This window comes from Adelges cooleyi, unplaced genomic scaffold (assembly GCF_023614345.1).
Source record: "Adelges cooleyi isolate 19-005CV unplaced genomic scaffold, UGA_ACOO_1.1 ACOO_flye_CR_arks_rails_tigmint_CR_PRNA_21, whole genome shotgun sequence".
Classification (NCBI taxonomy): Eukaryota; Metazoa; Arthropoda; class Insecta; order Hemiptera; family Adelgidae; genus Adelges; species Adelges cooleyi.
The window spans coordinates 867,718-884,120 of record NW_026095871.1 but is presented as its reverse complement, the minus strand read 5'-3'; the positions used below and the strand labels follow the sequence as shown (position 1 = coordinate 884,120).

The window sequence follows — 16,403 nt, the reverse complement described above, 5'->3', positions numbered from 1 at the left end:
ATTTAGTCGTAAAGTTTGTATTAATACAGGTACAAATTAAAATTAGTTTTGGTAATTTTCTAGTCTATCATGAATATAATTTATTTTTAAGTGTCAACGACTAAACCAGCTAACATTTTGAATCAAAATCGCAAATAAAAATCTATGATTCAATACCGGAGATATAACAGACTTTTTTCATTGGTTTCAACAAATAACCATTTTTATATGAAACAAATATATATTTATTTTTCTTATCAAGTCAAAATTTTTTACAAATGGTATAATACATTATTGCAGAAATGAACACTTTCTTTCAAATGTTTAACAAAAACTTGTCATCAAAGGTGTAATCACACTTAATGATGGAAGCCACCATGTCCATGGCCTCCATGTCCCCCCTGATGTCCACCGTATCCTCCCTGATGTCCGTATCCCTGTTGTCCGTGTCCTTGATGTCCGTATCCCTGTTGTCCATATCCCTGTTGTCCATATCCCTGTTGTCCATATCCCTGTTGTCCATGTCCCTGATGTCCATACCCTTGATTACCATGACCCTGATGACCATATCCTTGACCATGTCCACCTCCATGGTGGCCTCCATGTTGTGGTTCTGGAAGACAAGATGCTTGTTGTATGACCACTAGGGCTACGATGCACAATACTAATAGCTGTAAAAAAAAAAAACGGTTAAATTTTACACGAGTATAAGATACAACATAATATTATACCTATTATAATATGTTAGACCCCATTCCTTATGATTAATATTTATAGAGATTTTTTTTGATGAAATTTCATGATATTCAATCTGAATGAAGAAAAATCTATCAACTTAATTGTTGATTATATTTTATTTACCTAATTAGACAATTTTCTCTTTCTTTTACACCGTCAATGTGATTGAAACTTGGAAAACTCGAGAGGTACCTATCACTGAAGTTTTATGTTTTATTTTAGAGGCGTGGAATTAAATAAGCCTATCCGCTGTTAAGCAAACCATATTATTTATTATAAATACTTATACAAATATAAAACATATAAATATAAATTATCAATTTTTCACACTGTTCACAATATTAGGTTTGGCGATGGATTTTACTTTTTTGAGCTTATTAGAATATGTAAATTCCAAAATTATCGTCTAGCGAAATTCTAGTATTTTAAAGTTATAATATTATATTATGTATACGTCTATAATAGGTAAATGTTAGAAAATTAGGGAAAGTTCTAAATGTAAGTTTATGTGTTGGTAAAATTATTTTTAATAGTGTTAAACTTTCACTGCACAACGTTCCATTATTATTTGGAATAATTAAAAATTTGGCGTCTACCGCGCACAACTAAAACAAACTATTATTATTTATTTATATTATTTTTTTAAGTAGTAGTACCATATAATATTTATAATCAATAGTAGTAAAAAGAGCACATATTTCAAAACAAATTTTTTTTTTCGAATCAATTAAAACAAAAATCATGCATTGAGGGGAGTAAATACTAAGTCTTTAGCCTTTATACGAATAGTGGATAGTAAAATAATGCAGTAAAGGGTTAAAAAAAAAATTAAACGAAGATTTAACTCACCGATTTGTAAGATGCCATGTTTTCGTTTGTGGTTTGTTAAGTTGTCAAAATTCAAATTGTTGTAGACAGAGCAAACGGTTATGGTAGACTGATGTCTGCAAGTGGAATCGAGTAGCTTTTATAGTGTACGATCCGACTTAATGTGCACGTCAATAATAACATTGTTGATGTCAACAATATAAAATCGTACACTTCTTTAAGGATATTACCTTCGATTTTCGATTACCAAGGTGAAAGGTCAAATAAAACGCGCACAAACCCGTCTGTGTGTGTATGTAATAATGAATTTAGTGTTTTCCCATCGTCCATTCATATTGGGAGGAACCGGTTGGCGTTATCATTAAATAACAATAATATTGTATTTTGTGATTTATAGTTTTGAAATACTACACGCGATTAATTAAAAAAAAACCATACGTCATGTATGTATAGTACGTTTATTAGTTTTCAAGACATACCGGCTAAAATACCGGCTTGTGTATAAAAATATAATCTGTAAACTTTTCACAATAACCCTTTATATCGGTAATAATCTCCCAACCGGTAAGTACCTGAATGACATCAATATTATAAATAATAATATTATAGCGTATGAGTAATGATCATTTCGGACAAAAACAACACTGATATTTTGAAAAATACCGATAGGTACACTTATTCAAACTAAACTATTTATAATCGCTTGAATTATTTTTTCCCATTTAAACCTGCAATGTTACACCACATTTCCCCATATTTTTCCTTACTTCAGAAATGTAAAAACAAATTATATCTATAAAATTTAATTTTTAAAAACGCCCACCGAGGGGTGTGGAATTTATAATTTATAGGCACATAAAACAATGTATTGTATTGCCAACATTACACAATTTTTGCTTTTAAAAGTAAAACTCTTTTTCAATTTATTATTAGGTATTAACTCAATGTTAAAAAATGTAGCCATGTTATTACATTTTTCCATTTGCTAACGTAAATATTAACTAATCCAACATTAGCCTTTATTAAAAAAAAAAAAAAATAGTGAAGTCAGAAAGGTTAGTAGTATTTTAAAAAGAGTATCCTACACAATTTTTCCAAAGTCTATTGATTTTTAAAAAGTTGTAACACGTCATATAATATTAAGATGAAAAAAGTGTAGATTCTAAGGGTGTTTTTTTTCTGTTTTGAATGGGAAGAGGTTTATTATTTTTGGCCTATTCGAAGTACCATTTCTGATCTGTAGACTTACTGCGTAAAGAAAAGATATTTTTTACTTGTGTCAAAAAAATTACCGTTTTTTCTTGGGGTGAGGGGGTGGGGGTCTAAGTATTATTACTTGTATAAGTACAAATATATATATATAATAATAATTATAAATACCAAGTTTAGTATATATTTTTATAATCAATGATGTTATATTAATTTTTTTTTTTTGCCGATATATATATTATAATTATCGTATATTTTACATAGCAGACATAGATTTTTGAATGACCATCAAATCACTATAATACAAATACATTATTTTATTGTTCTAATGTCTTTTGTCGGTATTTCCCTCAGGCTAGGTGTCTTAGAGTGTGTTATGTCTATTGTGTGTTGACGTGTTAGTCACTTGTGAGAGTTTCGGTTTTGTTGATTAAGCTGTTAAGTATACTTTTATAGGTAGTTATTATGAATATTAATAGTGTCTGTAGTCACAAGTTAAACAACCGACAACTCGGCCGAAATGCGGTAGGTATGCATTTTTTAATGGTAAGTTTTATAATTATTTGTAAAAACAATATTTAAGAGACCATCTATGTATAGGTATGTAAAAGGTATTTATGGAGTTATGCTAATAGCAGGAAAACCGAGATAGAGACAAGATTAAGACGGGTTGGCCATGTTAAATGAAGAGAGGAAACCCTCACTTTATGGACTGTTAAATGACTATTAAATGGGCTATTTATGGTATTGTTAATACTAAGATCTCGCGTTAGAAAATTAATAATTTTCTAGTCCAAAAAAAAAAAAAAATTATTAAAATTTTATAGACGCTTGTTAATAACATTTAAGTTTCAAAAACTGATAAAAGAGCAGTAACCTCATAAGCAATACCTCATTAAGAGTTACGCCATAAATACCATTAATAAGGGGTTACGAATAGGCAGTTTTTCATATAAAAACTTAAAACTATAATCCATAAATAGTAGGTATAATAATGAGGAAGATTTTTAAAAAATAATTATTTTAGATTACCACAACTCACAACTTACATTATAAACCTTTTTTTCTTTGAAAGAGCATCTCATTACAACTTTGTCAAAAATTAAGAAAGAAACTTTTTTTTAGACTCTCGAAAAACAGAGAACTTAAATTGGGTCTTATCGATGAGTTGTGATCTTTTTGTTAATGTCTATATCTTTGTTGTACGATTAATATGTTCAGAGATATGTATAGAATGCTTACATTTGTTTTTGGACGAAAAAACGACATGTAATGTGTCCTTTTAAAATGTAAATAAAGTTTGATATAATTTTGTAAAATTACATTAATCACTTCAGTTATGACCGTTGGCTTATCTTTAATTAGAATTCAGTCTAAAATTTTAATACCTTTTTAAAAAAAAAAAAAAATTTGGTAGTAATTATATTTTTTTTGTTGCAATTTCTCTAAGAATCTGTGTAAAAAAGCTCTTTTGTATTTTAACAAAAGTTCCTTCCCCAATTCAGACAATCACTTTTTAGATAATTTATTTTCATTTTGTTATCTCTTCTATAGATTGGAGTTTAGACTTCGGTCTTTGAGAATAATGTAAAAATAGCTAGTACCCATTAGTGTTTATTATCAATTTTTTAATGTGCAAAATAAATTATGATTGCATTAGGTATAGTAAAAGTAGTAGCATGACTCGATGGGTAAAACCAGTACTATATCAGCATAAGTCTAGTTTACAATTTCCCATTACTATTTGTTTGATTTGTTTAATATGTTAATGATATTAACCTCTTCTTGTTTGTAACGTCTGGGTATCTACTTTACACGGTAATATAATATATCGTTAAATTATTTAACAGGTAAAAAAAACCTTGAGCTGGGGAAAAAAAACATAACATTTATTATGTGTATTTTTCATAATATGTTGCCATTTAATACACCTTTTACGTCTATTATAATAGTAATAGCAGTATTGGATACAAAATGCATACACTTTTATATTCTTGGTTATAACTTAGGAAATAAAAGTTCAAAAAATACCTTTAAAAAAAAATATGTGGTTATTTTTTTAGTTGGATTAGTATTAGTGCGTATTATATTAATAAATTATAAAAATATTTACTTTTTGTCAACATACGAGTAAAATACTAAGTGTTTTATGAATAATCGGTTGATAATACTTAAGTAATAATATAAAAATGTTATTTTATTCGATTATCTTCGATGAGTAATCAATGTATCTATTTAATAGTCGTAACGCGAATAAAGACAATGATTTTTGTTCTCAACAAATTAAATTGTTATTTATTTATTTTAAACAAACAAAATTCAATCTAAAACGACAGGATACAATTTAATTAACAAAAACAAAAAACAGAAATTTTACTATGATCGGTATACATTAAACATTTTAGTGAAACAATAAATATATTATACAACAAATTATAATATATAATAGGTATCTACCCTTAATAATAAATAATAATGGCGATTATTATAATAATAAAAGTCAAATGAGTATATTGAATAAATATGAGCGAGTTGAATCCAGTTTAATAATATTACCTACCTATTATTATTACTATTATCAAATTTTCTGTGCATGTTGTTTTTTTGCGAATGGATTTTTGTAGAACTCGTCTTGGCCAATTTAGTGTCTTCGACGTTAACCCTGCAAAATCGATAACATTGTTTTTAACATTATTGTTATCCCAAGGGCCAAGAATAATAAATGCTAATAGTCACACGCAGCAGCAATTCGTTTTGAATTATTTAATAATTTAAAATCATATTTTGGCGGGAAATCAAATATTAATATAACAAATGTTTTAAAATGGTTATAAATTGTAACTATAATAACTATCGAAGACTTACTTAAATATTCGTATCATTAATATTCGATTTGTTGACAAGAAACGTTTTTACTAATATTTTTACGATATTACAATAATATATATTGTACCTAACAAATTGTTTTCAAATATGATAATTTTAGTAGGGAATAAGTAAGGGAATAACGTTAAGTCTATTTTGTCTTAATTATTATTACTAAAGTTTAAAGTTATAATATAGGACGTATGATGTTCTATTATTCCTTATTTACATGACAATTAATTATTTCCAACTTGTTTCTCGCAATAGACAAATTTATTCTGTAGAAATTGTATAATAGCTACTAGCTTACGGTATTGACCGAGTATACGATGTACATTTTTTTTTTGAAAGTAAATTTAATTAACTAGCTTAATACATTTTCATAAAGAACATAGTTTTAATTCTCAGGTTTAGGCCTTCGTTTATATTACTTGTAAAACGTAAAATGGCAATTTTATTTTATGTAAATTTTGTTTTTGGAATTTACAATAAACATATAAAATACCTAAATGGAAGAAAATAAAATGTATAGTGTAAATAAAACGGTAAATAATGATGTCCGCAAAACATGTTGTTTGCGTAGAAAAACAAGTATGTTTTTTTTTTTAACAAAATAAGCTGTGATAAATATTCCAAAATAGGTAATATTTAAATGAAAGGATCGCTAAATGGCTTATTAGCCGGTTGTAAAAAACAATAAAAAGAATACACAAAACACTAATTGCCAGATAAATACATAAATAATAAATAATAATATTATGTTTGTCGATTGTAACCATTGTAAAGCGTTAATAATATATTGTGTTATCAATGATATATATATATCAGCTACTAAAAATAATAAACACAACATGACTGCAGCTAATAGCGATGCAAACTAGTTTAATTAAATATATTTTTTGTTTATTACCGTGTTTATTTACATTCTGTGTATATTATTATGATGTATACATACTAGTAAAATATCGAGAAGGGAAATGTGCGCCGATTCAAGGTTATTTTTTGAAAAATCTCTAAATCATTGTTTATTTTTATTATGCCAATCCGGCGGCACCTAGTTTTAAATAATGCGAAAACAACTTAAGCCGAGTAACGCGTTTCGGAGCAAAATTATTATAATATTAATTTAAATATAATAGTAATAATAATTTGTAGATTATTTGTGATTACCGTATAAACATTATATAATATTCTGTTAATACTAATTTTCCTAGTTGTACCTACTCCTAATAATAATAATATAAATTAATAATTATTGTATAATTAAAAGTTTGTTATGAACTACCTACCACTCGTATACGACGATTTATGTTACCATGGTTATGTTATAATGTCCTTGGACGCGGTTTTGTTTGTTTCGAAAAATAACACAACCGTAATTAATATCAGCTCCGCATAAGGTTACTTTACATATTATTATACAAGGGATTATATATATATATTCTATTATAGGTGTAGCTCTTCCACCGATATTATGAAAGCCGTGCGCGGTGTATTATAATTAAAATATTATTATATAATGACGTATTGAACGTTTTGCGGAAGGCAAGGGCAAATCCACAGAATAGATTTATTCTGTGGCAAAGCTATCATGGAGTAAATAATTAAATTACAAGCACAACAAACATTATGAGTGTCAGTACATGATCAGGAAATAATCGTACTAAATATAGGTATTATAATTATATATTTAATGCACACACACACACACACAGTATTCAGTTAAAACTTGTTCAACTAAACAAACTGTCTAAACTCTTAAATTGCCATAACACTAATTATTTTGTTCCTATACACGATTTGTTAGGGCGTCTGTAAATAATTATTTTCAAGTTCACGGTATTGTCGGTTATATACATTTCTTTGGAAACATAATGATTTAAAACCGACTAAAATAATCGTTAGCAAATAATTGAAATTTAAAACATTTTTATGTTATACAATATAATAATTTTATACAAAAAAAAAAATAATAACTGAAATGTGTTCGAATAAAATTATTCCTTTTTCAATAACTTACTAAATATGTACATTATTATTAGTATAATGTAACAAGTTATATCGGAAAAAAATATCTTATAACTCAAAATGTACATGTAAACCCTTATGTGTTTGTAAAATTTAATTAGTTTTTTTAAAATCGTTGTTAAGATCAAGTAGGAATAGTTGCAGTTCGTAAACAAACAATAGGTAAATGAAACTTTTCAATAAAGTTGTCGATAATTTTGAATTGTAGTTGAAAGATTTCAATTTACATGATGTAAATTCTCAACTGAATAATGGCACTAGCATTTATTAGGGCGCATTGTATAGGCAATTTTTCACTGAATCTTAACATTAAATTATATGTATTACTTTATAAACCCCACAAAAATGGCGGACGTCGACTTCACTATTTAGCAATTATAATTAGTTTATTATAATTTACATCCGAAACAAACTACCCAAACGCCATATTATTGATTGCTGCATTTACCGTGGTGTCTGTTTGACCGGTACTCCTAGTGCTGGCCAAACGCCTTCGACGGCGCCAACTGTTGGAGACGAGCAAGGCCAGGCCGACGAAGACAACGGCCACCGCGACGGCCAACACCACCGACGGCGACGGTTTCGCGGCCGAGCGAATTCCCGACAGTTGGTCGCACAATTCTTTGTGTTCGTCGTTTTCGAACCCGGGACAGTCGATTATACCGTCGCAGACCTTGTTGTTCGGTATGCAAAACCGCTCGTCGAGCGGACACCGGAACTCGCACGAGTCGTCCCGCTGCAGCCGGGACGCTCCCGGTACGCCGTCGGCGTGCCGGGACACGTGGGCCAGTTCGGTCCACACGATTTTGAACTCGGTCTTGTGCGGGTACGAGCCGCCGGCGAATCGGATTTGCACGTGACGGCCGTCGTCGCCGTGTCCGCCGGCCGCCTTTGCGGGCGGCGGCGGTTCCAGGTCTTTGGACGTCAGCATGATCGGTTGCGTTTTGATTAGCCTGCTTACGTTGTGTCCGCAAACGGACATGAACGGACTGTCGACGGGCCTGGAAGGCAAGTACACCTCTAATCGGCCGTCGCGACAGTCTTCGGATACGAATTTTACCTGCGGGCAAAACGTCCGTTAAAGTGTGCGTTAAACAGACCTGAAAAACTAACAATATATATATATAAATAGGCCGATTTTGGTGAGAAAGTGTGCAAGTAAAATTATAAGATTTTTCAGAAGACAAAAAAAAAACTTAATGATTTATGCTAAAAAGTAAACAAAACTTACCAAAAATTATTTTTATCCTAATTTATAATATAGAATTTTTCACTTGTTAAATTACAATTATGAATAAAAAAAATTTAAACCGGTGATTAGTGATGAAAAAAACCAAAGAAAATCCATAAAAATGACTTACACCACTAATACCTTTCTCATCAAAACCATCGTTTATTACAACCGTGGTTGTTTAACATTTATTTATATTATGTTTTACATTAGACAGCTGACAGTGTACTCATATACAGCCTAATATGTACCTATCATGCATGTACAGGGCGATCCATCTGATGTAAGACACTAATTTTCTCAGAAAATATGAACGTTTTGTAGGTTATTTTTTCCTATGCTCATAGGTACATATTTTAGTATATTTTTGAATACTTTGAAAATTGTTAACATCGTCCCTTACCTAAGCAATAAGACTATCGACTTTGTTTTATTCTAATGCAAACACATAATATGTTTTAAGTCGATAAACGAGTAGTGAGAAATTAAATTTCGAAATTGTCGTTTGAATTTTTAATTTTCAATAATAGGTTAGTACGCATTGAAAAATAATTACCTTGAAGTATAGAAAACAAATAATTTTCAGTGTTCATATTTTCCAAAAAAAAAATGAGTCAATCACAGTGCTGCCAACTATGAGCAATTTTTGAATTTTTCGATTGTGTCAATTTATTTATTAGTATTGTACTGTTTTAGTATATATTTAATAGTGTGGTAGAATAATTCTCAACAAATATTTTTAGTTTACACATGATTGTGTTGTTGTTGTAACGAAATGACGAAATCTCACTAGCATGTCCTGACACATAACCTTGTGCGTTTCACTACTAAAACATTATCAATACTATTGTGTATAGGCACCCTATTACACCTCAGCGATACAGTGACCAAACATGTTTATGAAATATGACCGTCGAGCACTTTGGGATGTACGATTTATTATACTAGACGTTATACCGTTAAAATAATATAATTTTTAGTTATTTTTTGACATGGATATCGGAAAACCCGACGTTATGAAAATGTGTCACGCTCATTAAGAAACAGATAAGAGATTAGAAATAAGCACGGTCTTATATTATATGTCTTGTGTAAGACCGTGGAAATAAGGTATTAGGGATAATAGTGATAAGAGATTATTAATGGAAGTACCAAAGTACCAGGGTCCTATATATTTGTATATTAAGACATATCCATGTCTTATGTCCTTCCGTGCATCCGAGGCACTAGTATCAGACCACTGATGATACATTCGAAAATGTATAAAAACACACCGATTTATTTAATTTAATACTTTTCCATTCATAGAAAAAAATGACTGTAACGTGAAATTGAAGAAACCCTGTATAAATATGTAATTTTATCCGCGATTTCCCTGACTTAACTCCTATCCTCTCATCATATTATTATATTATGATATATTTGATACATTGTTGGCAGGCGTGGAGAGTGCCGTCCTGATGCCTATGGGCTACTCTTATTTTATGCCGGCAAGGACCCTTTCCGTCACGTTGCCAACTTTCCGACGCTAAAAGTAATAGGGCGGCTTTAGAGAATAAACAGAAAAAAACCTATATATTTTTCACATTGTGGCTCTTATGGGACGAGATAAATCATGTCGGAAAATGATCGAGAAACGGACAATGCAGGTAGCTGCTGGTGTAGGGAAATTCTCATTTTTCGTTCATTCCGGCCAAACCTTGCAGCGCACGACGTTGAATAAATGAACAGTGTAGCCACAAATCGCAGGAAAAAAAATGGTAACACCCTAGTTTTGGCATCACTGGTACCTGATCGAAGCGCAACCACAAGTCGCTCTCGTCGTGCACGCGAATCTCCCAAATGCATTCGAGATGGTTGGGCGGCTCCGCGAATCCCATGGCGTCGTACCGCGGGAACACCAGCTCGCCCTCTTTGACCGCATCGACAACGGCGGGACCGCACAAGGGCCCGTGCACGAACTCGTACCTGGCCTCGAACAGTGGCGGGTCGTACTTGAAGTAGCTGATGGCCGCGAACTCGGGGTTCAAGCTCAGCTCGACGTTCAGCGAATTGCCCTTGGACACGTACTTGATGCCGGCCCCGTTGCCGCCAGAATTGGTCGCGTTCACGTTGTCGTGCAGACACAGCTTGTTGTGCGAATTCGGCCGACCGACCGCGGCACTACGGTTTTGGCTTGCTGCCCCGTCCTCGGTGTCGTCCGGTTCCCACACCAACAACTTGTCGCGTTCGCTGTACCAGCAATTGTTGGTGTCCTTGTCCGCCGGCGGCGTCTTGTAAGGGTGGTCCTGGAAAATGGTTACCGTCAGAGTGATAAGTTTACAAGTGGCAAAATGGCAATCCCCCTTTTTGACATTTACATGTCTTAGCTCTAGCACATAACCGAAAAAAGCGTTCTTTACAAAAGCGCTACTACACGGTGATGGGGATGGGGGTGGGAATTAGGTCTGGCACATAACCGAAAAAAGCGTTCTTTACAAAAGCGTTACAAAACCGTTACAGGGGGTAGGAGATAGGGGTAGGAGATGGGGTTGGAGATAGGGGATGGGAGATAGTGGCGAAGGGATAGGGTAAGATATAGGAGATAAGAGATATGTTGTACGTTCAACGTTCAAATTAGAGCTAAATAATAAATTCAAAACAGTTTAAGGGCCCAAATTCTCTATGAATTGTTTTAAGCCAAATATTAAACACTACAATATTAGCCAGAAACTTGATGTTTTAATATACTAGCGCTTGTTACTGCTTCTTAATATACTATATCATTATTTATAACTCCACCACTACTCTAAATTTATCTCGGTACTTCAACGAGACATGTAAATGCTCTTTCGTGGTTGCAGACTCGGCTGAAAAACTTTTTTTTTCGTTATTATTTCAACCGTATAAGGCGAATCAGAAGATTGAATTGTTTTTTTAAATTTCTAATCACAAGCAGCGACGGTACGAGCAATAATGTCACATGCGCTTTCTTGGCTTTTTGCTGCAGTCAATAAACGATAAATATATTATATATATTTACGCTATTTTGGATCAATCGTTTAAAAAACGGTGCAAACCTTAAAATGAATGGATTCGATTCTGAGAACGATCCTGGCGTACAGCCGTATGTCCGTCATGAATTTGTAACGGCAGACTATTGGGTGAGATTTTGAATCCAAGTCTGTCGACGACGACCCTTGACGTTTGTAGACTAAAGTGTTGACGGGAGATCGCAGGTATCCCGATGAAGGTTTCCAGCTTACGAATTCTTCATCGCAAGCCGTGTCCGGTACGGCAGTGCCGAACTTGGTGTTGTTAAAGAAATCGTAATGTGCCCAATAGTACAACGACGATCTGCGCGGAATTGAATACACAACAACATTAGGTACCGTACAAATTAAAAAAATATAAGTTCTCAACCGTTGTTTTACCCAGAATAGCTTCCGGTCTTGCTTTCGAAACGAATGAACATCGAGTTTCCGGTGGAAATGAAGTCGTGTTTCTCCGCTGGTTTTGAAAATGTATCGCAGAACGTTTTAATGATTCTCGTGTCGTCTGGTTCCGGCGCATCATATAGGGTTAAACTTTCGCCACAATCTCCATTCCAATCGCTGGTAACAGGGCTTTCAATACTGTTCACTCGAAAGCTGAAATTGAGATTTTTTTATAATTAATAAACGCGAGAGTAGAATATTGTTACAGGCCCAAAAACAACGAGGACTTGACCTATGCTTAATTTCTACATCCGCTCCTGTTTATAATTCGTATTAATGGTAATTTTGTTTTTAAGTTAAATACTATAGTACTTTTTAACGCTTACCTAGGAAAATACACCCGCACTACTTGATTAGGAAGTCCCAGTATATGATACGTACAAGATGTATGTGGAGGATACCAATGAGCAATTGACATAAAAATACCCTCCGTATGATGCCCGCCAGTTAGGTTTTCACTCGACAGTATCCAATCACAAGATCCGTTTCTTTTTCCTGCAGTTTGTACGTGTCCCGGCATGTTGCCCACATTGAAATGGAAACCCGTGTTCAGAAGTGGTCCTTAACATATTTATTTCGACTTCGTAAATTTTATGAATTTATCGACAACTGTATAGCTGTTAACCGTGCAAGTATATGTATACATTTAAAACGAATAAACTAAATCGATAATTGATAATTAAAAACGACAGTTAACGGCCGTAAGAATGCACGAAAACGGCCTACCCGCTGAAGACGTGACGAACTCCACGAATAAATCTTCGCTTGTTCCAACAATTGAATGCGGAAATTTCCCCATTCCGCAGAACGTTCCGATTTCCGGGCTAGAAGCGTTTTTACCGTCGTATATTTTTATGTAATCGTAGGGACAATACTCGGCTCCTGGAAAACAAATTTTCGATAAACAGAAACGAATCTGTGAAAATGACAGCGATTGGGTCATTAAGTAAAATATAACGGTGTGCTCTGTTAGCCCTATGTATACCCGAAGTGATTGGTCTCATAGGACAAGTGATGATGTTTTCACACCGTTGGCCGTCCACGTTGAACTCTTCGTTTTGTATGTAAAGTTTAATGAACGGGTTTTTGGTATTTAACCAGTAGTTGCATCTCAGGTTCCTGGGGTAAACTCCTGGGTACGCTGGGCTTTGAACGTAGCACGTTTGCAGACGGCATTCCCTAAACGTTCTATCGCAGTAGGTGCTGAAAATGAACATAACGTGCAACCGGTTTTATTTCACGGTTAAACAAAAATGAGTAATGGCTGTAGCTCTCACCCAGGGTTCAGAATGCCTCTCCTGTTTGGGTACAGCTCCGGGTGTTGTCCGAATCGCAAGTACACCTGAGTCTCTTGTTCTGCCCTCGAGTCGAAGCTGTAATACGTTTGGTCGGTATAGTTGTCCGTCTGAAATATAATTTTAACGGAACTGGTTTCGGACAAAAACGTCTGAGGTTGTTCGATCTCCCCACAAAACGACCCGAGCCCGTCCTTTTTCGACGTGGTGATGACTGCGTTTCCTTTACCAGCATAGTCGAGGATCTGCAATAAACAAAACATCTCGAAATTAGTATTGCAATCTGCAGGTTTGTAGCAAAAGAAATTTAAATCCTATGCTTTCTCTTATTGTACAGGGTGTTCCAGCATGAAAGGTAAATAATAGGTGATTGGACATCCGGGGGGCCACCAAATAAGCCCCCCGTTTTCATTTTTTCGATAAGTCAAAAATTATAAGTTTCGACAGTTAAGTAAAAAAACGATGACTTAAAAAAAAAAAATTATTCCCTGTTATTCAGTGCAAAAAGCTCACCTTAAAAGTGGAGTCACGTCATTTTCAGTCCCTTTCGGCCCCTAACTCATAGAATGATAAGAGAAAAATGATTAGAAACAAGAGAGTAAGAAGATAAATGATAAGAGTAAGTGATAAGAGAAGAGTTAGGGGACGAAAGGGACTGAAAATGATGTGACCCCTCTTTTGAGGTGAGCTTTTTGCATTGAATAACAGGCAATTATTTTTTTATTTAACTAAGTAAAAAAGATTTGGATCGCGAGATTAGGTGGAGTTCGGGAACTAAGAAAGATTATTGACTAACACTATCGACGACTATATAATAGTGCAAGTCGACGAACGATAAAGGAAGTCAGCAAGAGGTAATGCGCCTTGGAGTTATGACCGTCTAAAAGACAATGAAAATAGTGCCCTAGGCCGATGCGCTTGTAAATATCCTGGGACATATTGACCTTCAAAAATTATTGTAAAATTAAAAAAATATTTGCAAGAAATACTTGCGCTTGAATAGTGTACGTGCAGCTAGAAGTATTTCAAGGAATGCGGCACGATCCTATAGTGATTAAACGATCGTATGACACTGTTTCAAGGCAATCGAAGTGGAGGGTTTGATTGGGGACTGATGCTTTTAATTTTACGTACCCAAAGAGGATGAAACAAATCGTTCGTAATTACCGTAATTAACCAACAGATGCGCGGTATAGTATTAATAGCTACCATAAGCAAATAAGCTCCACAATCAATTGTCATCCTAGTCCCTAGCATGTCAAAATACTTAATACCTAAGGCCTGAGCTACTTAAAAACGGACCTCCATAGACGATTGTGCGCGAAACGTTCCACTTGAAGTAACCGCGTTGAAACTTATCAAAAGTTTTAATGACAAACAAACATCATTAATCCTTTGTTAGAGTAAAGTAATCAGTACCTACCACATATTAATAACTCGAAGAGTGAAATTGTCAAATGTTCCAAGTGCCAAAGTATACAAATTGAACTTTATAATTTGATTTGTTTTTTATTCATCACCGGAAACAATTTTGTAAATTTTTCAAGTAAAGAATAGTTATTTATATAAAAAAAAACAATCATATTTAAAACTCAAAAATATGTTTAAGTGTTTTCGGTAATGAATAAAATACAAATCAAATTATAAAGTTAAATTTTTATACTTTGGCACTTGGAACGTTTGACAAATTCACTCGTCACTTATTATTAAACAAACAATAGTCATTATATTGAAACAAAAACACATTTTTTTGGAACTAAAATGAATAAATGCCAAATGTAGCTTTTCTTCAGTTGTTATTAATTGTAATGATGTTTTACATAAAATATTTTAGCTTTTTTTTTTACATTTGTCTTGCGTGAACGTAACTATTATTATATCTGAAATATTTATTTTCGAGTAGAATCATTCGAAAAGTTATTTTGGCGAGTCCGTTCGATTTCCGTCACATGTTAACACCATTTGGCAACACAACAAAATAAAATCCCATTTGAGTGAATTATTGTTACCCCAAGAGGGTCATAAAGTTCAAAACTGTTGGAACTTTAAAGTAAACTATCCGCAAAACTACCTATTTCGCTCACACGAATTATTTATTCCCATGACACAAGACCTTCGATAATCTTATTTACAGCCATGAGATATTTTGCATTTATAAAGTACTATTTAATACACTAGACGTCATGCAAATATATACAAAAGTCCTTCTGCATCTGTAATAAAAGTTCTGTTTTACATTCGTGTACTTCAAAACTTATTCACATAATATTATTAGACGTATAATATTATGTTTTAACACAAACGTGCATCGAATATAATTTAAACCGAAGACAGCAACAAAATTGTTTGATTTTCGAAAACCAATTTATATTTAATTCAGAAAAAGCCTATAATTATGTCAAGCATCGAATTATGTTAACTTATCCATACTTTATCAATATAATTAATACTTTCTAAAGGTGTACGGAAAGGTAATATTTCATTAAAAGGGAAAATATTGGCAATGTTTGGCGTAAATTGATCTATGTTAATTTTAAGTATGACGACTAATTAGCCTGTCTATTAATTATTTTATCACATTATTTCTTAACTTACTTTTCTATAAACTATGTCGAACATTTTATTAAAAATGAAGTTTGTAAAAGCCATTTTCTGACATTTGTGTTGAACCGATTTCAAACTAATTTTTTTTTTATAAAAAGCTTACAGTTTTCTTAAATAGTGCTTATAAACTCTCTTTTAACACATGTTTAA

General features: G+C 32.9%; 2 protein-coding genes across 3 annotated transcripts in view; both read right to left on the bottom strand.

Annotated features, from left to right (window-relative positions):
- Window positions 1–200: 200 nt before the first annotated feature.
- On the bottom strand, window positions 201–1,800 carry LOC126834936 (uncharacterized). Its single transcript, XM_050567173.1, has 2 exons — window positions 1,567–1,800; window positions 201–650 (listed from the first exon to the last, which is right to left on the bottom strand). Exons 1-2 carry the CDS (start codon window positions 1,582–1,584, stop codon window positions 339–341), a joined length of 330 nt encoding a protein of 109 aa, XP_050423130.1. The 5' UTR covers window positions 1,585–1,800; the 3' UTR covers window positions 201–338.
- A 3,336-nt stretch (window positions 1,801–5,136) lies between these two features.
- Window positions 5,137–16,403, bottom strand: part of LOC126834351 (uncharacterized) — a 41,739-nt gene continuing 30,472 nt past the window's right edge. For both annotated transcript variants that reach the window (XM_050566210.1, XM_050566211.1), the window contains exons 4-12: window positions 13,632–13,894; window positions 13,340–13,557; window positions 13,081–13,236; window positions 12,681–12,915; window positions 12,292–12,507; window positions 11,938–12,214; window positions 10,669–11,166; window positions 8,096–8,707; window positions 5,137–5,416 (exon numbers count right to left, since the gene is read on the bottom strand). In XM_050566210.1, the coding sequence (XP_050422167.1) occupies window positions 5,411–5,416; window positions 8,096–8,707; window positions 10,669–11,166; window positions 11,938–12,214; window positions 12,292–12,507; window positions 12,681–12,915; window positions 13,081–13,236; window positions 13,340–13,557; window positions 13,632–13,894 (2,481 nt within the window). In that variant the 3' untranslated portion in view covers window positions 5,137–5,410. The remainder of the gene's footprint in view (window positions 5,417–8,095; window positions 8,708–10,668; window positions 11,167–11,937; window positions 12,215–12,291; window positions 12,508–12,680; window positions 12,916–13,080; window positions 13,237–13,339; window positions 13,558–13,631; window positions 13,895–16,403) is intronic.